Source organism: Plecotus auritus, assembly GCF_963455305.1.
Source record: "Plecotus auritus genome assembly, chromosome: 2".
NCBI classification, from domain to species: Eukaryota; Metazoa; Chordata; class Mammalia; order Chiroptera; family Vespertilionidae; genus Plecotus; species Plecotus auritus.
In genome coordinates, this window is record NC_137771.1 from 100,672,128 (window position 1) to 100,695,118 (window position 22,991).

At 40.0% G+C, this 22,991-nt stretch overlaps 1 protein-coding gene and 1 pseudogene across 5 annotated transcripts in view; both read left to right on the plus strand.

The window, feature by feature from the left end:
• The window catches only part of EXOC2 (exocyst complex component 2), a gene marked incomplete at its 3' end in the record, with an annotated part of 271,555 nt that extends 249,704 nt beyond the window's left edge, over window positions 1-21,851 (plus strand). For 3 of the 4 annotated variants that reach the window (XM_080658431.1, XM_080658432.1, XM_080658433.1), the window contains 3 exons: window positions 16,495-16,556; window positions 18,907-18,966; window positions 20,785-21,851. In XM_080658431.1, the coding sequence (XP_080514557.1) occupies window positions 16,495-16,556; window positions 18,907-18,966; window positions 20,785-20,878 (216 nt within the window). Of the gene's footprint in view, window positions 1-16,494; window positions 16,557-18,906; window positions 18,971-20,784 lie in introns of those variants that run through there. The other variant, XM_080658434.1, reaches the window with a different exon arrangement.
• LOC308243164 (large ribosomal subunit protein uL11-like) lies at window positions 21,122-21,667 on the plus strand (annotated as a pseudogene). Its single transcript has one exon. The product of its transcript is annotated as a large ribosomal subunit protein uL11-like (transcript).
• Window positions 21,852-22,991: the final 1,140 nt, after the last annotated feature.

A 22,991-nucleotide genomic window follows, 5' to 3' on the forward strand; every position in this document is an offset into this window, starting at 1 on the left:
CATAGAAATGACAAATAACTGTCTCTTTGCACTTATATTCCATTGGTTTATGTTGTAGTAATCAGGGGTCCTCAAACTACGGCCCGCAGGCCACATGCGGCCCGCTGAGGACATTTATCCGGCCCGCCGGGTGCCGCTGCTTGTCCTGCTTAGCAGCTGACTCGTCCCGGGCCCGCAGTTCGCATAAGAATTTGTTCATAGTTTTTTTTTTTAAACTATAGTCCGGCCCTCCAATGGTCTGAGGGACAGTGAACTGGCCCCCTGTTTAAAAAGTTTGAGGACCCCTATAAGTTACACAATTACAATAACAAATATAACTTACATAAACCAGATGATTCTTGGTATGTATATAACCAAATTGGTAGGAGCCACAGTATGAAGGCATATGGGAGAGTGATGTCCTGCATGGGAGTTTTGATTGACCTGGAACATTGTGTGTTTTTAATAAGTCCTAGCAATTTTCTTCCAGTAATGGCTGAAGAAACTCTTACCAGGCCAAGCCCCTACAGATAACAACTATAATCTTCAGCAATATATAAAATTTTTTAAATTTCAAAAGAAAAACATGAAGACAGTGAAGAAATGACCATTAGTGAGTGATTCTAGGACCGTGGCGGCAAACTGCGGCTCGCGAGCCACATGCGGCTCTTTGGCCCCTTGAGTGTGGCTCTTCCACAAAATACCATGGCCTGGGCGAGTCTGTTTTGAAGAAGTGGCGTTAGAAGAAATTTAAGTTTAAAAAATTTGGCTCTCAAAAGAAATTTCAATCGTTGTACTGTTGATATTTGGCTCTGTTGGCTAATGAGTTTGCCGACCAATGTTCTAGGAGAAATGACACTTGGGTGTCATTTAGGCTTGAAGAATAGGGAAACCACAACTACAGGCAAGCGAGGAATGTAACCCAGAAAGCAGAAAGCAAGAGCTACAAATTGTGTTTACACTGCTTAAGTCTCTAGTTGACCCCTAAACTATGTATGCATGGCTGGACTCCACTACAGCCAGCCCAATTAAGGCCAAAAGGACTGAAGTAAGAGTTAAAATGCTGCCCAAGAGCCAAGAGTTTTCAATTTTCCTCCAAATAAGTAAATTGCTTACTAAAACAAGCAAAACAGATCAACACTCTTCAGAGGCATATTGCAGAATCCAAAGTCTCTACAATACAACATGCACAATTTCTAGGATACAATCCAGATTTCATTGAAACATACAGGCAGAACAAAACAGTAAAGCATGATCCATTTTCAGTAGAAAAGACAATCAACTAACAGATGATCCAGTTGTTGGAATTCAAAGACAAAGATTTTAAAGCAGTTATGTTCAGTGATGTAAAGGAGACTGTGCTCAAATGAATGAAAAGATAGGAAATCTCAGCAGAAAAAGAGAAACTTTAAAAAAGAAACTAAATGGAAATTCTAGAATGAAATACATAAATGTGATTTTTTTTTTTTTTTTTTTGCAATCTACTAGTTCAGAATAACTGCAAAATAGAAAGGACAAAAAAAGTGAATTTGTAGATTTACAGAAATTATCCGTATGAAAAACAGAAAAGAATACTTAGGAGAAAATTAACAGAGCTCTAGGAACCCCTTGGGCAACGTCCAAAGTTCTAGCATACACATAATTCAATTTCCAGAGGAGTCAGCATGGCCAATGAGCACATAAAAGGGTGATCAGCATCATCAATTGGAGCTCTCACACATTGTTGGGAGTGTAAATTATACAACTACTTTGGGAAAAACTCTTGCAGTCTCTTTGAAATGTAAACATATACATTCTCTATGACCCAGCTATTCTAATCCTAGGTATTTAACCAAGAGAACTTAAAACATACCTTCATAAAAAAAGCATATAAGAATATACCTTCATAATAGTCAAAAGCTGGAAACAGCCCAGGTGTCCATCAACAGAATAAACAAAAAAAAAAAACCCTGTGGTATGTTCATATAACCAAATACTATTCAGCATTAAGAAGGACAAACTAATGGTACCACCTGTATGAATCCCAGGAGCATTCACCTGAGTGAAGGAAGCCTTACACCAAAGCACACATATGATTATATGGGTTTCTCATCTATGGTAGAAAAAAATCGTAGGAAAATGTTTTCCTCTGGGTAGTTGAGATTAAGTGGGAAGGGGCCTGAAGGAGCTTCATAGGGTGGTGGTTCTATACCTTGATATAGGTTTCTATTGCTCAGGTATATGCATCAGTCAAAACTCATCAAATGGTACATTGTAAGACTTGTCCATTGTGTAATATGTAAGTTTTAACTCAAAAAATAAAAAAAGAATTGAATCCATCTACTTAGTTAATCATGCATGGTGAATTATATCAAAGCACTGTGGTGGGCTGATAGTTGCATAGATAAATGGTAGTGCTAGTAAGTGTTAATGGTTGAGTCTGTGGGTCTACAAGTGTTCACTGTAAAATCCTTGCAAAGTCTATACATTTGAAAGTTTTCGTACAAAAATATTGGTAGGCAAAAGGAATGGAGAGCATTTGTTAACTTGGCATGCTGGTTAGGGGGAAATTTCTGCTGTATTTTCAGTTGCCACCCAATTTTCTCTAAAAATTTGATTTATCAGTCTTTTAATATACAGTTAAAAGGTCATGATTATTATACAAGTCCTATTGCAAGAGAGCAATAGCATAAATGTTGAGATACTGAACATTAATTAAAAGGAAGTTGTAGTAACTACAGTTTGACCTGACCTAGGCAGTTTGGAAATTATAACAAAAATCACCCCTCCAGTCAAATTACTTTTGCAACCTATTTACCTGATGGTAAAATTCCTGTCATAGCTAGCAGGAAGAAATTAGGAAGAGATATTAGAATCAGCAACTTTTTCCATGTACAACAGGTCCTCAAATAACATTGTTTTGTTCAAAGTCATCTATATATATAAAAGGCTAAGTGTCTGTCCTTCCCTCTGACCAGTAGCTATGACGTGCACTGACCACCAGGGGCAGATGCTCATTGCAGGAGCTGGCAAGACGTGCACTGGCCATTTAAAAATAAACGGCACCATAGACTTGGTGCTGACAAACCAACACTCGGCTTCCCCCAAGTGGTACACAGACCCTGCCACCACCCTGGAGCGACACCCCACCAAATTTCAGTCAATGCTACCAAGACCCCATGGCATAAAATGCGGCACCCAGCCCAGCCCGGAAATGGTCACTGTGGGCGCCAGGTAATGATGTTACATAGCAACACCTGAATTCTTCTCCCTAGCAACTAGCGTCCTTGCAGTTTCTTCAGCCCAGGAACTTGGCTTGCTTTATAGCCAGGTGCAAACATTTTACAGTTCAGCCAAATGTTTGTGAAGCATTCACGTGCCTCATCTCATTTGATCCTCACAGAAGTCCTGGAGTAGGTAGATAGGAGACTCGGTACAATCCTATTTTCTTTTCATTAGCTAGACAATGGAGATTTAGAAAGTTTAGAAACTTGACCCGACTGAAAAGAAGTAAGAAATGGTGGACCTTGGAAATGACTTCAGGTTTTCTCACTGTGCAGAATATAGTCAAACACTGCTACAGTTAAATATTTTACCCTTTGTTCTCCCTGCCTGATCTACAATAATAGTCTGCTTCATGTTGATATTTACTGCAGTGTTGCTGACAATTATCTGAAAGAGAAGTTGGGGTGCTTCACTGGGCTGTAGAAAGTTTAGCTAAATCAGAAAGCAGGCCTAATTAAGCAATTTATCTATATACTAGTGGCCCAGTGCACAAAATTCGTGCATATTAAAAGGGAATTAATTAGGGACACAGAGTCTGCACCATATTGAAAGGGAAAGTGGAGCTTATCGGAAGCCTGAAAATCTACAACTGCGGCACCCACGGAACAGCTGCGAGCCCCAGAACACCGGTCCCCAGTTGGCACAAACACGCGGATTCAGAGGAGCTCTACACTCCACCACGGAAAGGTCAAATTTCGCCTGGGATAAGGTGAGGTCTCTGGTCCCGGCAGGAGAGAGGAACGCACGTTTTGCAGGAGCTAGAGAACCAGGGAAGTCTGTGCCTAGAAAAATCCGTGGCTGTTGGGGCTGGTGTGATCCGTGAATGTGGAAGGGGGTCCTCAGAGCTGCTAACAGAAGGGTTCTCTAAAAAGCAACCCATTGCTAAAACCGGTTTGGCTCAGTGGATAGAGCGTCAGCCTGCGGACTGAAGGGTCCTGGGTTCGATTCCGGTCAAGGGCATGTACCTTGGTTGCGGGCACATCCCCAGTGGGGGCGGTGCAGGAGGCAGCTGATCGATGTTTCTCTCTCATCGATGTTTCTAGCTCTCTGTCCCTCTCCCTTCCTCTCTGTAAAATATCAATAAAATATATTCCATCGATGTTTCTAACTGTCTATACCTCTTCCTTCCTCTCTGTAACAAATCAGTAAAATATATTTTAAAAAAATAAAAATAAAATAAAAAGCAACCCATTTTGATCTGACATGCAGGGACAGCCTAAGAATTTCAAAGGTGTGCCGGCTGCTTAGACTTGCATGCAGACCCATTGTTCGCACACTTGGGCTTTTTCCTCTTCAAATCCTTGCTTCTGATTACTAAGCCCAATACATAGGATCACCCAGTTGGGAACACCCTGGGAGACTGCAGGGGAAAGTGTTTTTCTGGAACCTGGGGATCAGAGCAAGGAGTGACCATCGGAGAGCCAGCTCTGAACCCACTTCCACAAACCGGTATTGAGTGCCACAGGAAAAGAAGATGTAAATACAGGCTAGAGAGGCCAAAGAGATCTGGAAGTCAATCCAGAAACACTGCCACCCAGGGGCTGAATCACAAATTGAGTCTTGTGTAATCAAAAATAAAGGAATACGAGAAATTAAGACACACCGCCTGCTTAAAAATCAGGACTGGCTTACAACACTGAGGAGCAGTGGAACACAGGGAACTGCAATACTGTCCGGACTGAGAAACAGGCGTGCCAAACAGAACAATAGAGGAAGTGAATGACCTTCACTACTGCACATTTTATTTTTTTTTATTATTTTATTTTCATTTTTTGCATCTTTTACTCAAGAAACTAATTTTCTTTCTTTTTACCTCACTTGATTTTGCCTTTTTAATTATTACATTTTTATTTTCAATCAGTATCATTACTACTACTATTTTACCTGTTTTTTAAAGTATCATTTTATTTTCTCTTTATTTTACTTTGGGATTAGTGTTCTACATTCTAGTTTCATCTTTCCTTTAGCATCGTTTTACTCTATCTCAACTCTACCTTTATACCATCACTCTCTTCCTAAGCTTTCCCCTTTTGGTGTCCTGTTTCTCTTACCCCTTTCCTGTTTTAGATTTTCCCTATTCTTTCTGTTTACCCCCTGATAAAATTTCACCCTACTTATATATCTAATCTACAATCTCCTGCTCCAAGTCCATACACACCTCTCTCTTCACTGTCTTAACTATGCAAAAATTGTCTTTATCTCTGTCTTTTTGTTATTGTTTGCTTGAATGTTGATTATATTGAATTTTTATGCTTTTTTGTGAGATTGTTTTGCTTATTCTATTTTTAGTTTGTTTTTTTGTTTGTTTTGTTTTTGTTTGTTTTTTGCTTCTGTTTTCCCTTGCGTCGCTTGATATTAGTTGGTGTTGTAGTTTGTATTAATCCTCAGGTACTTGTTGCTGGCATTTGCTGGGATTAGTGGCTGTTCTATTGGAGTTTTCTCCCCATATAGTTTGTTCCCCTTTCTCTCTTAGTCTCTTCCTTGTCTCTCTTACTTTTTTTTTCCTTTTCCCAATTTCATTTTGACACTCCTTTTTCTTTCTTTCTTTCTTTCTTTCTTTCTTTCTTTCTTTCTTTCTTTCTTTCTTTCTTTCTTTCTTTCTTTCTTTCTTTCTTTCTTTCTTTTTCCTCTTCTTCTTTCTCTCCTATCCCCTAATTTGCCTTTCTCTGGTGGTCACCTTTATTGGAGGGTATTAATATCATCAGTACATTTTTGTTCAGTGCCTTGTGTGTTGTACCTGGTTGTGTTGTATTTTGTGCCTTTAAATCAACACAGGAGAGAGAGAACTACATAACCAGACATCCGGAGAAGAGAGACCATGGGGAAACAAAGAAACAGCCCGCATATGAAAAAAAAGCAGGCATCACCAGAAAAGGAAGTAAACTAAATGGAGGCAAGCAACCTTCCAGAGAAAGAATTCAGGGAAATGGTCATAAGGTGGCTGAAAAGAATGGAAGACAAATTCGACAATATGAGTAAGAACCAAGAGGAAATGAAAAATAACATCGCTGCTGTAAAGAACTCAATAGAAAGCATCAAGAGTAGACTAGAAGAAGCAGAGGACCACATCAGTGAGCTAGAAGACAAGATGGGAAAAAATACCCAAGTAGTGCAGCTTCTGGAAAAAAAAAATTAAAAAGCAGGAGGAGAGCCTAAGGGAACTTTGCGAAAACATGAAATAAAACAACATCTGCATAATAGGGGTTCCAGAAGGAAAGGAAACTGAGCAAGGAATAGAAAACCTGTTTGAAGAAATAATGACAGAAAATTTCCCTGATATAGGGAAGAAAAAACCCACACAAATCCAAGAAGCTCACAGAGTCCCAAGCAAAATGAACCCCAAAAGACCGACGACAAGGCACATTATAATTAAATTGGCAAACACCAACGACAAAGTAAGAATCTTAAAAGCGGCAAGAGAGAGACAGAAAGTTACATACAAAGGAACCCCCATCAAACTAGCAACTGATTTCTCAACAGAAACTCATCAGGCCAGAAGGGAATGGAATGAAATATACAAAGTCATGCAAAGGAAGGGTCTGAATCCAAGAATACTGTACCCAGCAAGGCTATCAATCAAAATTGAAGGTGAAATCAGGAGCTTCACAGGCAAAAAAGGACTAAGGGAACTTATTACCACCAAACCAGCAATGCAAGAAATGCTAAAGGGTCTGCTGTAAAAAAAAGAAATAGGAAGCGAAAAAGGAACACAGGGGTAAAGAATAAAAATGGTGACAACTAAGTACCTATCAATAATAACTTTAAATATAAATGGATTAAATGCCCTAATCAAAAGACATTGGGTAACGGACTGAATAAGAAAACAAGACACATATATCTGCTGTCTACAAGAAACCCACTTCAGAAAAAATGATGCACACAGAATGAGGGTGAAGGGATGGAAAAAGGTCTTCCAGGCGAATGGAAATGGAAAAAAAGCTGGGGTAGCAATACTTATATCTGACAAATTAGATCTCAAAGTGAAGGACATAACAAGAGATAAGGAAGGCCACTTCATAATACTAAAGGGATCAATCCAACAAGAAGAAATAACTCTGGTAAACATATATGCACCCAATGCAGGAGCACCCAAATACATAAAAAATCTCCTGGAAGATATCAAGGGAGAGATTGACAGCAATACAATCATAGTAGGAGACTTTAATACCCCACTATCACCATTGGACAAATCCTCTAAACAAAAATCAGCAAAGAAACATTAATCCTAAATGACTCACTAGACCAGATGGAATTAATTGACATCTTCAGAACATTTCACCCCAAAGCCACAGAATATACATTCTTCTCAAGTGCACCTGGGTCATTTTCAAAGATAGACCATATGTTGGGACATAGGCAAAGTCTCTTCAAATTCAAGAAGATAGAAATCATATCAAGCATCTTCTCAGACCACAGTGGCATAAAACTGGAAATCAACTACAATAAAAACAATCCAAAGAAATCAAACACATGGAGACTAAACAGCATGCTATTAAACAATCATTGGGTTACCAGAGAGATCAAGGAAGAAATAAAAAACATCATGGCAACAAATGACAATGAAAACACTACAATCCAAAATCTATGGGACACAGCGAAAGCAGTCTTGAGAGGGAAGTTCATAGCTCTACAAGCCTACTGCAAAAAACAAGAAACAGGGGTAATAAATTACCTAACCCTACAACTCAAAGAGTTAGAAAAAGAGCAACAAGAAAAGCCCAGTGTAAGCAGAAGGAAGGAAATAATAAAGATCAGAGCGGAGATAAACGACATAGAGACCAAAGAAACAATACAAAAGATCAACAAAACCAAGAGCTGTTTCTTTGAAAGGATAAACAAGATTGATGAACCTCTAGCCAGGCTCACCAAGAAGCAAAGAGAGAGGACCCAAATAAACAAAATCAGAAATGAAAGAGGTGAAATAACAGATTCCGCCGAAATACAAAGGATTGTTAAAAAATACTATGAACAACTCTATTCCAACAAACTGGACAACCTGGAGGAAATGGACATATTCCTAGAAAAATATAACCTTCCAAAACTCAATCAGGAAGAATCTAAACAGCTCAATATGCCAGTAACTATGGAACAATTTGAAGCAGTCATCAAAAAGCTTCTGGCAAACAAAAGCCCGGGGCAAGACGGCTTCACAGGAGAGTTTTACCAAACATTCAAGGAAAAACTAAAACCTATCCTCCTCAGACTATTCCAAAAAATTCAAGAGGAAGGAACACTTCCAAGCTCCTTCTATGAAGCCAGCATCACCCTAATACCAAAACCAGATAAAGACGACACAATGAAAGAGAATTACAGGCCAATATCCCTCATGAACTTAGATGCCAAAATCCTCAACAAAGTTTTAGCAAATCGGATCCAGCAGTACATCAGAAAGATCATACACCATGACCAAGTAGGATTTATCCCAGGAATGTAAGGATGGTACAATATCCACAAATCAATTAACATGATACATCACATAAACAAATTGAGAGATAAAAATCACATAGTCATATCAATTGATGCAGCAAAGCGTTTGACAAAATCCAACACCCTTTCTTGATAAAAACTCTCAACATGGTGGGAATAGAAGGATCATATCTCAATATAATAAAAGCTATATATGATAAACCCACAGCTAACATCATACTCAATGGGCAAAAACAAACCATTTCCCCTAAGAACAGGAACAAGACAGGGATGCCCACTCTCACCACTCCTGTTTGACATAGTACTGGAAGTATTAGCCATTGCAATTAGACAAGAAGAAGAAATAAAAGGCATCCAAATTGGAAAAGAAGAAGTAAAGCTGTCCTTATTTGCAGATGACATGATATTGTACATAAAAAACCCGAAAGACTCCATCAAAAAACTAAGAGACTTAATAAATGAATTCGGCAATGTAGCAGGATACAAAATTAACGCCAAGAAATCTATGGCATTTCTATACACCAATAGTGATTACAGAAAGAGAGACTAAAAAAGCAATCTCATTTACCATCGCACCAAAAAAATTAAGATACCTAGGAATAAACTTAACCAAGGAGGTAAAAGACCTATACGCAGAAAACTACAGGACACTGAAAAAAAGAGAAAGAGGAAGACGTAAACAGATGGAAGAACATACCATGTTCATGGATTGGTAGAATCAACATCATTAAAATGTCCATACTACCCAAAGCAATCTATAGATTCAATGCACTCCCCATTAAAATACCAACGGCATATTTCACAGACCTAGAAAGAACTCTCCAAAAATTCATCTGGAATAAAAAAAGACCCCAAATAGCCACAGCAGTCTTGAGAAAGAAGAACAAAGTAGGTGGGATCTCAATACCAGATTTCAAGCTGTATTACAAAGCCACTGTCCTCAAAACAGCCTGGTACTGGCACAATAACAGACATATAGACCAATGGAATATAATAGAGAATCCAGATATTGACCCAAATCACTATACGCAATTAATATTTGACAAAGGATGCATGAACATACAATGGAGTCAAGACAGTCTCTTCAATAAATGGTGTTGGGAAAATTGGACAGATACATTCAAAAAAATGAAACTAGATCACCAACTTACACCATTCACAAAAGTAAACTCAAAATGGGTACAGGACTTAAACATAAGACAGGAAACCATAAAAATACTAGAGGAATCCACAGGCAGCAAAATCTCATACATACGCCGAAAGAACTTCTTCACTCATACTGCCCCTAGGGCAATGGAAGTCAAAGAGAAAATAAACAAATGGGGCTACATCAAAATAAAAAGCTTTTGCACAGTAAAAGAAACCATCAACAAAACAACAAGAAACCCCACTGTATGGGAGAACATATTTGCAAATGTTATCACTCATAAAGGTTTAATCTCCAACATCTATAGGCAGCTTATACATCTTAATAAAAGGAAGATAAATGATCCAATAAAAAATGGGCAACGGACCTAAATAGAATCTTTTCGAAAGAAGACAGAAGGAAGGCCAAGAGACACATGAAAACATGCTCAAAGTCACTAATTATCCAAGAGATGCAAATCAAAACGACAATGCGATACCATCTCACTCCTGTCAGAATGGCTATCATCAACAAATCAACCAACGACAAGTGTTGGCAAGGATGCGGAAAAAAAGGATCCCTTGTGCACTGCTGGTGGGAATGCAGACTGGTGCAGCCACTGTGGAGAACAGTATGGAGTTTCCTCAAAAAACTGAAAATGGAACTCCCATTTGACCCAGTAATCCCACTCCTAGGAATATATCCTAAGAAACTAGAACCACCAATCAGAAAGGATATATGCACCCCTATGTTCATAGCACCACAATTTACAATAGCTAAGATTTGGAAACAGCCTGGGTGTCCATCAGCAGATCAGAAAACTATGGTACATCTACACAATGGAATACTATGCTGCCATAAAAAATAAAAAATTATTACCATTTGTTGGCACCTGGATGGAATTAGAGAACGTTATGCTAAGTGAAATAAGCCAGTCAATGAAAGAAAAATACCACATGATCTCATTTGTGGATAATAAAAAAACATTATAAACTGATGAACAAAAAGATAGATACAGAGGCAGTAAAGCATCAAACAGACTGTCAAATTACAGCGGGAAGGTTAGGGAGAGGTGAGGGAAATAAGAGATCAACCGAAGGACTTCTATGCATGCATATAAGAGTAACCAATGGATGCAAAACATTGGGGGGTGAGGGCATGTTTCGGAGTGGGGTGACGGGGGGCAATGGTAAGATATGTACACATATAATACCTTAATAAAATATATATAAAAGAAAAAATAAAATAAAATAAATGAAAAAAAGATTAAAAAAGGGAATTAATTAGAGGGAATATTTTAATATTGCTGTTTGGCCTTTCTCTATAATAGAACTGTCAGAGATGAAAAAAAATTAGTAAAATGTATACGAAAATCTCCCTCCTGTCAGAGTCTGGGGCGCACCATGGGACCCAGAGTCAAGTCTCCGCCCACTCACGTGCACCTCAAAATTGCGCGAGACCCAGATATGGCTGGCCCCACCCCTGTCAAGCCCCACAGGGCGGGGGTCATGGCCTTAGGTCCCCTGGCCCCAGTGCCAGGACGGGGGGCGTAGCCTCAGGTCCCCCAGCCCGGTGCCAGGCAGGGGGCACTGCCTCAGGTCCCCCGTCAAGCCCTGCTGGGCAGGGAGCACAGCCTCAGGTCCCCCGACCTGGTGCCAGGCTGGGGGCATGGCCTCAGGTCCCCCAGTGCAGTCTCAGGTCCCCCGGCGCTGGGGCAAGGGACATGGCTTCAGGTCCCCCAGTTCTAGGGTGGGGGGTGTGGCCTTAGGTCCCCCAGCATTGGGGCGAGGGGTGCAGCCTCAAGTCCCCCGGCCCCAGCACGGAGGGCATGGTCTCAGGTCCCCTGGCCCAGCCTCAGTTCCCCCAGCGCCAAGAGTGGCGGTGCGGTCTCAGGTCCCCCAGCCTGAGGGTGTGAGGGCGTGATGACCATTTGCGTATTAGCTCTTTATTATATAAGATTATATAGGATATAAAAGGCTAAGTTGACTTGCACATGCGCGATACATATAAAGCTCTCGCTGGCGTCAATCGCACACATGTGTTTTGATCTGTCATTGTCAATCATGAATTTGGTTGACGTTCTATTATAGAGAAAGGGCGAATAGCAATATTAAAATATTTCTTGTAATTAATTTCCTTTCAATGTGCACGAATCCATGCACCAGGACACTAGTTTTATTATTACGTTGATAAGAAAAAAATTGATTCCTGACTGGGGCTACTATCTGTTGGGGATGTGCACATTCTCCCCACTGCTGCGAAGGTTTTCTCTGGGGACTCCAGTTTCCTCCCACACCCCTGAGCTGTGCACTTGTCTACACTGTCCCAGTCTGTGAGTTTGGCGTGCATGATGTGCCCCTTGATGAAGGGCATCCTATCCAGGGTGGGGCCTGCCTGTGCCTTAGGCTGCCAGGTTCGGCTTCTGCCACCCAGGCTCCTGAAATGGAATAAGTGGTTTGGAAAATAATTATTTTATTTATTAATCTTTTTTAAATGTATGTATAGCTCCCAGTTATTTCAATCTTATCTAATAAAAGAGTAATATGCAAATTAACCATCACTCTGCTACACCCACAAGCCACGCCCACCAGCCAATCAGGAGCGAGCATGCAAATTAACCCAACCAAGATGGCTGCAGCCACAGCGAGCAGGAGTCTTGGGTTTCCCAGGCAATGGAGGAAGCCAAGCTTTCCGCACACCCTGGGAGGCCGAGGCCTCCACTCAAGGCCACAAATTTTCAATTATAGAAGATAAATAAATCCCAACAAAAATGGTGGCAGCCACGGAGCTGGAGAGAGCAGGAGGCTTGGGTAGCCCCAGCAATGGAGGAAGCCAAGCTTCTGCAGCCCTGGCCTGCCTTGGCCTCCTCCACTCAAGGCTACAAAGTTTCAATTATAGAAGATAAATAAATCCCAACAAAAATGGCTGTGGCCATGGAGCAAGCAGGAGGCTTGGCTTTGCTCAAGGCTACAAAGTTTCAATTATAGAAGATAAATAAATCTCAGATACCAGGGCCTCCATTTGGGTTGCCAGGGGGCGTGGCTGGCCTGCAAACCACCACAGGCCTCTCGCCCAGGCCGCCCCACGCCCCAAGGGAACCCCCACCCTGATCCGGGACACCCTTCAGGGCAAACCAGCTGGCTCCCACCTGTGCACTAGGCCTCTATCTAATAAAAGTAATATGCAAATTGACCACCACTCCAACACACAAGATGGCTGCCCCCATATGGTTAAAGATGGCTGCCCCCATGTGGACACAAGATGGCTGCCACAAGGTGGCCAGCAGGGGAGGGCATTTGGGAGGGACCAGGCCTGCAAGGGAGGGCAGTTGTGGGCGATCAGGCTAGCAAGGGAGGGACCAGGCCTGCAGGGGAGGGCAGTTAGGGGTGACCAGGCCTGCAGGGGAGGGCAGTTAGGGGTGACCAGGCCTGCAGGGGAGGGCAGTTAGGGGTGACCAGGCCTGCAGGGGAGGGCAGTTAGGGGCAAACAGGCTGGCAGGGGAGCAGTTAGGCATCAATCAGGGTGGCAGGGGAGTAGTTAGGGGATGATCAGGCTGGCAGGTAGAAGTGGTTAGGGGCAATCAGGAAGACAGGCAGTCAAGCAGTTGGGAGCCAGCAGTCCTGGATTGTAAGAGGGATGTCCGACTGCCCGTTTAGGCCCGATTCCTGGAGTATCGGGCCTAAACGGGCAGTCGGACATCCCTCGAGGGGTCCCAGATTGGAGAGGGTGCAGGCTGGGCTGAGGGACACACACACACACCCGTGCATGAATTTTGTGCACCGGGCCTCTAGTGTTTAATATTAGCAGTGTTTGGGGTCTTTATTTAGAAGTTTTTGTGACCATAAATATGCCATAGGAACTTAATTCTTGTTTCTAGCAATTAGCCTGTGGTAAAATTGGTTTTGTTGAATATCGTTTCTCTTAAAGTTGCAGTTTCCAGGAACCTGTCGATTGAGTAAGGACTCACCAGTTGTATGTCCAGGAGATGACCAGCCACCATGACTGTCTGGCTCCTAACATGTTGATACTTCCTTGGAACTTGGCTACCCCACTTCACCCTTTCTTATTGAAATGGCTGTTTTTGACACCCTTCTCTTAAGCAGATACCTGAGAAAGACTACAGGTTAATGATCTTTAATGATCATTTACATGAAAGGCCAGTGCATCAGTCTTCAAACCTTCCAGAGAGCCAGCTGAAAGGAGTGGAGACACAGCCTGAGGATTTTAGCTGTCTTTTAGCATGATATTTTTTTGCATGCATTTGTTTTTTGTATATTTTATAAATAATCACAACTTTATAATTGTCATAATTCATAGGTTAATTAAAACACCTTGTTTGAATAAAATTTCTACATGAAGATTAATTTTATAGTGGCTTATTTAATCCTTCTAAAATACTCAACTAAAAGTTCTACCTTATTTTGTCTTTGATATTTTCTTTATAGGTATGTTTTTTATATAAACTACAGTATAAACAGTAGAAGTAAGTTATCATACATATACTCTCTAGTTATAAACTATTTTTCAGGCTTCTAAAGCACTGAAAAATGAAACCAAACAATTGCTTTCTAAACAGAAATGTTTTGCTGAATATACTGTTTCTTAGATAAATCATCTTTTATCTAGATTGGTTACAGATTTTGTAATTAACTCTAATTTGAATAGCTAGCCGTGTCATTTATGATTGTTTTACATTTTAATCACGCCTGGAGAATAGGGCTGTTTCTTCTCAGTGGTGTTCTGAGCATCAGCCATACTCTGGGTGCCTGAGTCAGAGATGGAGATTGTGGGCTTTCTCATCAGAGGCACTTGTAGAACTCTGAGGAAAACTGGCCTGTAAGTAAAGTCACACTTCTTCAAGCTTGCAAACAAGTGTAAGCATTAGGTTAGCTTTTCTGCCATAAAAGTTTGTGCAGATTTAATTCATATACCATACAGTATGTCTATAGGATAAAGAGTCTACAGTTCAGTGATTTTTTTTAACTATGTTCTCGGAATTGTGTAATCACCACAATCAATTTTGGAACATGACATCACCCCAGAAAGGAACCCCAGGCCCATTAACAGTCACTCTCCTTTCCCCCACCGACAGCATAGACAAGTACAAGTCTATTTTCTATCTATATGGTTTGCATGTTCTGAAAGTTTCATATAAACAGAATCATATAAGTACAGTTTTTTGTGACTGATCTCCCTCACTTAGCATAATGTTTGCAAGGTTCATCATGCTGCAGCATGAATCAGTACAGCATTTCATTTAAGGCTGCATAATATTCCATTGTATAAACATACCACATTTTATTTACCCATTCATTATCTGATGAATATTTGGATTGTTTCCACTTTTGGCTAATATGAAGAATGCCTCTGTGAACATTCATTTACAAGTTTTTTGTGGACATATGTTTTCATATATCTTGGCTATATACCTAGGAGTGGAACTGCTATGTCGTGTCATTACTCTGTTTTATCTTTAAATGACCTGTGGACTATTTTCAGAGTGACTGTATCATTTTACTTTCCTGCCAGCAATGTATGAGATTCCAGTTCTTCTACATCCTCCCCAGTACATGTCACTGTTATCTTTCAGATGACAGCCATCCTCATATGTGAAAAATGTTCTCATTCTTTTCACTTTCTTGATGGTTTCCTTTTGAATGCAGGACTTTTTTAATTTTGATGAGGTCCAATTTATATATTTTTTCTTTATTGATTGTACTTGGATATCATTTCTAAGAAAGCTTGCCTAACCTAACATCATAGAGATTGATTTGTGTTTTATTCTAATCATTTTATAATTTTGTTGCTTACATTTAGGTCTATTTTGAGTTCATTTTTGTGTTAAGGAAGGGCTCTAATTTCAGTCTTTTGCATGAGAATGTCCAGTTGTCCTAACATCACTTATTGAAGAGACTATTCTTTGCCCATTGAATGGTCTCAGCACCCTTGTCAAAAATCATTTGATCATAAATGTTCATTTCTGGACACTCAGTCCTATTCTGTTTACCTACGTGTCTGTCCATATACCATTGTCACACTGCCTTGATTATTGTAGCTTTGTAGTGAGTTTTGACATCAGGAGGTGTAAATTTCTCCAACTGTATTCTTTTTCAAGATTGTTTTGTATGTTTGGAATCAACTTGTCAATTTTTGTTTTTAAAAAAAGCCATCTGTGATTTTAATAGGCATTGCATTGAATCTGTAGAGCTTTAGCTTAGCTTTTGAAGTTAAAGGCAGTGTGCCTGGAAATGCATATGTTTAAGGAAGTAAGCCAGCCCACGTCCTCAAATCTGTGCAGGAGGGAACAGGCCAGGGACAGTATTTCAGACTCTCCTTCCTCTCACAGGCAGGCTAATAGGAAAATTACTGTTTAGATAGTAAACACAGATTGCTGGGAAATCCTTGTGTAGTTCGTACCTTTTACAGCAAAATATCTCACTCCCTGCCTTCACTCAGTCATACTTGACTATAAGTTAATTTTCAATCAAAGGAAATTTTGTCATAGCCAACTTTTTTGGACTGTTTCCGACAGTGTGCTCTTAACTAATAGTCATGGGGTGGAGGTAACCATGCACCTGCAGTATTCTGTCAGCACTGTGTCTGTGATGAACAGGCTGGAGACGTCGCCCTCACCACCTGCTCATATGTAATAATCGTCACAGGTCCTGATTGTCACTTTGTCCTTTCTTCTTCTTCAGGCGAGGCTTGAAATCTGTGCTCTGAGGGACACTATGGCTGTCCACCTGACACCTGAAAGCAGGTGAGACGCTTACAATTCTTTCTGAACATTTGCTAAAAACAAAGCTGTGTTACTACTATATAAAGTCCTTTGAAAAGATAACTGGTCAGAGTGAATGCGCATGATTTTGTATGTGAAAATGTTTATATTTGATTGTTCAAATTTCTAGTTAAAAAGTGTACATCTATACTAAGCCACGGATTCCTAAGACTGGTTCTTTGTAGCATAAATATAAAGGGGAAAAGATTTCTCATTCTATAAGATAAATTTTAGTCTCATAAATGATGGAACAGAGCATTGCATTCTTCTTTAGAAAGGAGAAAATAAGAATTGAGTCTATTCATAGCAGGCCTTTCAGGACAGTTCAAACATTGTGATCGTCAGCACAAGAGGAAGCCTTGTGGTTTCTCTGTAAAGTTCTGTAGTGGAAATTTGATGATAATTTTTAACTGTTTTGAATGAAAGTCAGGATTTCCTATAATTGAAATATCAGTAGGTGAACTGAAACAGCACTGACTACTTGCTTTTACAAAATTGTTTACTCCACTGGCAACATTACCCAGGAAATGCTGGGCAATGCTGTTAATGTGCATGAGAAGCCAAATGATAAATAAATGTTTAGGGTCTTTGTGCAATGCACATATTCCTTCATGTCCAGCTTTTGATAACATGGCTTATGCCATCATTCTTACTGCCATCGTTACAACAGAAAGACCTCTGAAGTTATTTTCCTGACACAGTTAGCTTCTTTTTCCTGTTTATCATGGCCAACTAAAGCCATTTCTAGATGGCTCCCATGTTAGTTATTTAACCACACCTTTTCCCAGTCATTGTTGTGTTTTTTTTTAACACTAAGTATTAAATAACAGGTGATAGAAAGCATTCTTTCCATATTTGATGTGTATGCATGCCTTGTGTAAGTACCTATGTAACTCAACCTTTCATAGCCCAGGTTCCTCATTATAAAAGGAAGATAATAATACTTTATAGGCAAAGTTTTGGAGAAATTAAATGAGACAATATGTCAAGTCACCTTCTAAACTTTCGGTGCACTACAAATAATAGGTTGTATCTTCATCATAATTATTGTCATAATGTAAAAATAAAGAATAATAGCATCACATTTTTTGATTAATGGAGAAGAGACTTACAGGAAACAGGATGATTGTGGAGATGTGCAGAGACTCTCTCGATGTCAGGAGAGAGGAGAGCTGGTTTCATATTGTGAGGTTGCTGAGTGTGCCCACAGCTAGGCTGTTCCCGCACCCACGCCTACCCCACCAGGAACAAGTGAAGGGATCAAGTGCCAGTTTTTATGACTGTGTTGGGACTGTGCAATCTCTCTATATGTTGCTAGGATACCTGCCCCTAGTTTGGGAAATTCTGCTCAAAAGTTCTTTCCTGGTATATTGAGGAGGATGTTTTTATAATACAAAATCAAAGACCACTTTAAAGGCATGAATAATTATATTTATTCACCTTTTTCTTGGTGAATGGTAGAGCATTGACCCACACACCGAAGGGTCATGGGTTCGAATTCGGTCAAGGGTTGCAGGTTCGAACCCCAGCCCTGGTCAGGGTTCATGCAGGAGGCAACAAATCCATGTGTCTCTCTCACATGGATGTTCCTCTCTCTCTCTCTCCCTCCCTTCCTCCCTCCCTCCTTCCATTTCCCTCCCTTCTCCCTCTCACTCTCTCTAAAAATCAATGGAAAAAAATATCCTTGTGTGAGGATTAAGAAATAAATAAATAAATAAAATTATCTGTTTTCTTTTCCATGAAATGAAATAATGCCGACTTTTAAAAATATATATACATCTCTCCATTATCCTAAAAATTTTAAACATAATAATAGCTAAATTCTATTTTTAAAAAAACTGTGTTCAGTCATTATAAGATATTGGCTGTAAATCGGACCTAGACACATCAATACTATAAATGTCCCCATTTGTGTAATCTTTCACAAGATCATATTTCTACTTTGTTTTCCTTCCTTTCTGACCAGTTTCTTTATCTTGAGTTCAGTTTTGTTTTTAAATACTTTTTTTAAAAAGTAAACGTCCTCATTTAACTTTCACCAACCAAATTGAATAGCATCCTTTTATAAAGTTCCATTTTTCCTTTAGTTTTTCAAGTTCTGTTTCATTTCCTAAATGAGTTTTTGACCCTGCTCCTGCAAAGCCTCTGGAACTAGACCTTCACTTTTACTTTTTCTATTGTTTTTCACTTGTACTTTTTCTCACATATCTACATGCTTCACTGTTTATACTAGTTTCTTTATGTTTAAGATATGCTTAAGAATTCTTAATGGTGCTCTAATCCCCATGAGAAACTGCAGTGTTTCAGCTCCATGTTGCTGCTTTTGTTCCAGGTCCAGTTTTAAGCAGGCTCTGGAAGCGCTGCCCCAGCTTTCCAGCGGAGCAGACAAAAAGTAAGTGCTCTGTGCTTTCCTGGGAGCCAGGTAGACGTGCTGAGCACAGTGCTGCTACCTGGAAGTACTCTTTCTATGAAAAATGAATTGGATTTAAGGAAGAGCAGTATTGAGTAGCCCTTGGTAGTATGCATCATGCTAGCTGTGCCTTGCTTGTCTCCCAATGGCAGAATATGGAAAAACCCTTATTCTGGCTTTATGGCAATTTAGAAATTAGTTATTTTCTTGGTTTAAGTGACTAGTATAGAAAACGTCATAAGAAAGTTTATTTCAACTCAGTCAATTATATCTTTCTTAAATTTTGAAGACAATACTACTTAGAAATTAAAAGAGAGGACATTGTAGTAAAATGCAGGACCCAGTGATTTGTACTCTGCATATATGAAGTATTACGAGAGAACAGATTTGTAAATGTGATATAATGAAGTTATATGTTTCACTAGTACTATATTGATTGCCTCAGTCTGAATCTAAACTTTGCTGCTCATGTAACAGGAAATTCTAACCTGAGACAAAATCTAGGCCAGGTCAATTTCATAAATGCCCAGTCTACCCTCAGCTGAGGCAGTGGAAACATTGTAGATCTTTGGTCCTCCAAGGTAACTGAAGTCCACCCACCTTCGCATTTGGCTGATCAGCCCCTAAACAAATATTTATGGTGGTGGTCAACTACATGAAACACTCAGGGTCTGGCATCTAACACAGGCGATGTGCAAACTAAAAGGGCAGAGAGAATGCATGGGGTTGGCTGACGGTAGGAGTGTCATGGGGACACTTGGACTGGGCTGGGAAGAGTGGGCAGCAGACCAGTCCTTTTGCTTGTATGTTCCTGTATATATTCCTGAATGGACAAGTGGATGGCTGTGCAGTGTTCACACCTACAACCCTTTCTACCATTTTTTTTACTTCCTTCTTCTCACACTAATTCTCAAGCTCTGTATGAATTTATTACAAATTGTGTTCATTTATTTTAAATTAATATGATAAAAGATTAAAACAGTTACCATTATTTTTAACATATAGAATATGGCTCAAAAGGCTAGTGCTTTTTTGGGGGAGTCAAGAAGAACAGCCACTCTGTTGTAGTCCTGGGTAGACTGTGTTCTAGATCTGTTGGGACAATGTCCTAATACTGAGCATTGTCAACCCCTGATATAATCTCTCGATCCCAGTAGCAGTAAGCCCACTTCTTGGTTGCTTCATCTGAACCAGATGAATCTAAGATCCCTTCTGGACTTAAAATTAAATGGACAAATCAGACCAATTTAGGAAACAAATTGAGTTGTCAATTTGCCCGGTGGACTTAGAAGTAAACCTGATTCCTCTGGCTTTAGTTCACCACTTGCCAATATTTGTTAAAGACAAAATACAAAATAAGAGGAACAGAGACTAGATAAATTGTTGCCCCAGGGTGGGGGTAAAGGGAAAGGAGGCTAAAAGGGGCAGCATGAGAGAACTTGGAGAAGGATGGACCTATTCTGCATCTGGTTATGGGAATTGTTAGTCTGCTAAGTGTGTAGCAGCATTCATAGAACCGTGTGCCAACAACACTACATTTTAATTTTTGAAAAGTGAATGAAGAAAATGTACAGGTGAAAAAAAATCTGTTTTAGGGAGGATTCTAATCTTAGGGAAGAGCACTGGAGAGATTTTTATATATAAACATAATTATGTATCTTCCTTTTTACTCCTTTGATTGACTGGTTTCGTATTGAGTAGAATCCATCAATGAATCATGCAGTTGGCTCCCCTGAGTGTTTTCTTATATTGCTGGACAAGCTTCCTTCTGTCGGCTGTAAATAGTCTCTGCTCCTGCAGGTTACTGGAAGAGCTGCTGAACAAGTTCAAGAGCAGCATGCACCTGCAGCTCACCTGTTTCCAAGCTGCGTCTTCAGCCTTGATGAAAACATAAATGCCTCCAAAGTAAGGGTCATCCAAAGATAACAAGTGATGAAGTTATTCTCTTTAAGTGCCCTAAAGGTATTTGTATAAAAAGCATTACATTTGCAGTTTTTCTCTTTTTTTTTTTTCTCCTGAATTAGTAGCTTAGAAAGATGTTGGTATATGTTTTATTTCAACCAAAATACCCTTATTTGAAATGCCAAGCTTATTAAGAAATATACAGCTTTAGGCTTTTGGCTCGGAGGAGGCTCAAATGCAACTTTCTTTGGTCATCCCGAATCCGGGTTCATCCAACACCAGCCACCTCCACCATTCCACCGAAGTTCAAATCAAACTTGTATACCTAAGGTGCACCGGTGAGGAAGTGGGTGCCACGTCTGCTCTAGCCCCCAAGATTGACTCCCTGGGCCTGTATCCGAAAAAGGTTGGTGATGACATCACCAAAGCAACCAGTGATTGGAAGGGTCTGAGAATTACAGTGAAACTGACCATTCAGAACAGACACGCCCAGATTGAGGTAGTACCTTCTGTCTCTGCCCTGATCATCAAAGCCCTCAAAGAACTGCCAAGAGACAGAAAGAAGCAAAAAAACATTAACCACAGTGGAAATAACACTTTTGATGAGATTGTCAGCATTGCTCGACAGATGCAGCACTGATCTTTAGCTAGAGAACTCTCTGGAACCATTAAAAAGATCCTGGGGACCGCCCAGTCTGTGGACTGCAATGTTGATGGCCGCCACCCTCATGACATCATAGATGATATCAACAGTGCTGCAGTGGAATGTTGGGCTAGTTAAGAACTACAAAGGAAAATATTTAAATTAAAGATTATTTGACAACCAAAAAAAAAAAGAAATACACAGAATATTGTCTGTCTTAAGCATGTTAACCATTGTAGCTAATATGACTATGAACCTGAATATTTGTGTTATTTTAAATATCTAGTATAGAGCATTCATCCAATAAAGAATGTCTTCAATGAAATATGTAATTTAGTTGACATTTTTTCCTAAACATCTTTACTCAACATTTTCATTAGCTATATAACTTTTTATAGGTCTAATGTTAACACTCAGAATAAATATTTAAATTCCAGTTTACCTTATGTTTGTCTAAGCATCATCAGGAAGCTTTTGTCAGGTGTCCTGCTAATTATCTCCTTGGTTAGGGCTCCCCATATGCTAGGCACTGTGCTAAATCATCTCACAGCACTTCCAGCAGGCTTGTGAGGACACTATGCTGGCAGAATTTTATGTCACAGACGAGGTGATCAAGGCTTAGAGAGCGGTCAGTGGCTTCTCTAACACTCAGAGTTGTCCGGTTTCATGCTCTTTAACTTCCCCACTACTAGCTCTTCCCACTGGCCCTCCACCAGTGACTGCGGCTCAGGGAAGCACTCGAACATGAGAGGGTAATAAAACGTAAGCAAAATAGGAACAAGTAAGTGCTTTCGTGGCTCAGAGAATGGAGGGTAGGCACATAAAATCCCCATACCCAAATGAAGTAGTTCAAGGATTACTGTTCCAACAAGTCAAGGGCAGTTCTTGGAAGAAAGGGGAATTTTAAGAGTGTTTGAGCTACAGAAGAATTTAGTGGTTAAGAGGAAATGGCTGAATACAATGTAAGCAGAATTCTGAGAGATTTGGAGCAAATTTATATAGAGGTAGCCAAGAAAAAAATTTGAAGTTAGGTAAAGGTGTTTGCTTTCACACCCAGGAAACATTGGGGTTTAGTAGATCCACATCCATGTGGTCAACCTTGCTACTGTCCGTTGGCAAAGTGGGCCTCGCCATCAGTGCTGAGGAAGTACTAGGAGAAGTTTGGTTTTACTACGACTTTCAGTATAAGTGTAGATGAGAGTAGCATGCTCTGGAAATGACTTCAGCATCACAAACAGCACAGCTTGCTGCAGACTTCCTAAAAGGGATGGAGGGCAAAGACTACATTTTAATTCTAGAGTTGGTAAAATATGGCCTTGTGTGATCCTGTTTGGATTATGTGGTGTGGGATGTTTTTATTATAAGTTGCATAAGGATATTATAATGTGTTTTCCGAAAGTTATCATAAATGAGCAGCTTTTAAATAAAGGTTAGGTTTCTAAAATAAGTAAAGTTAACTTTA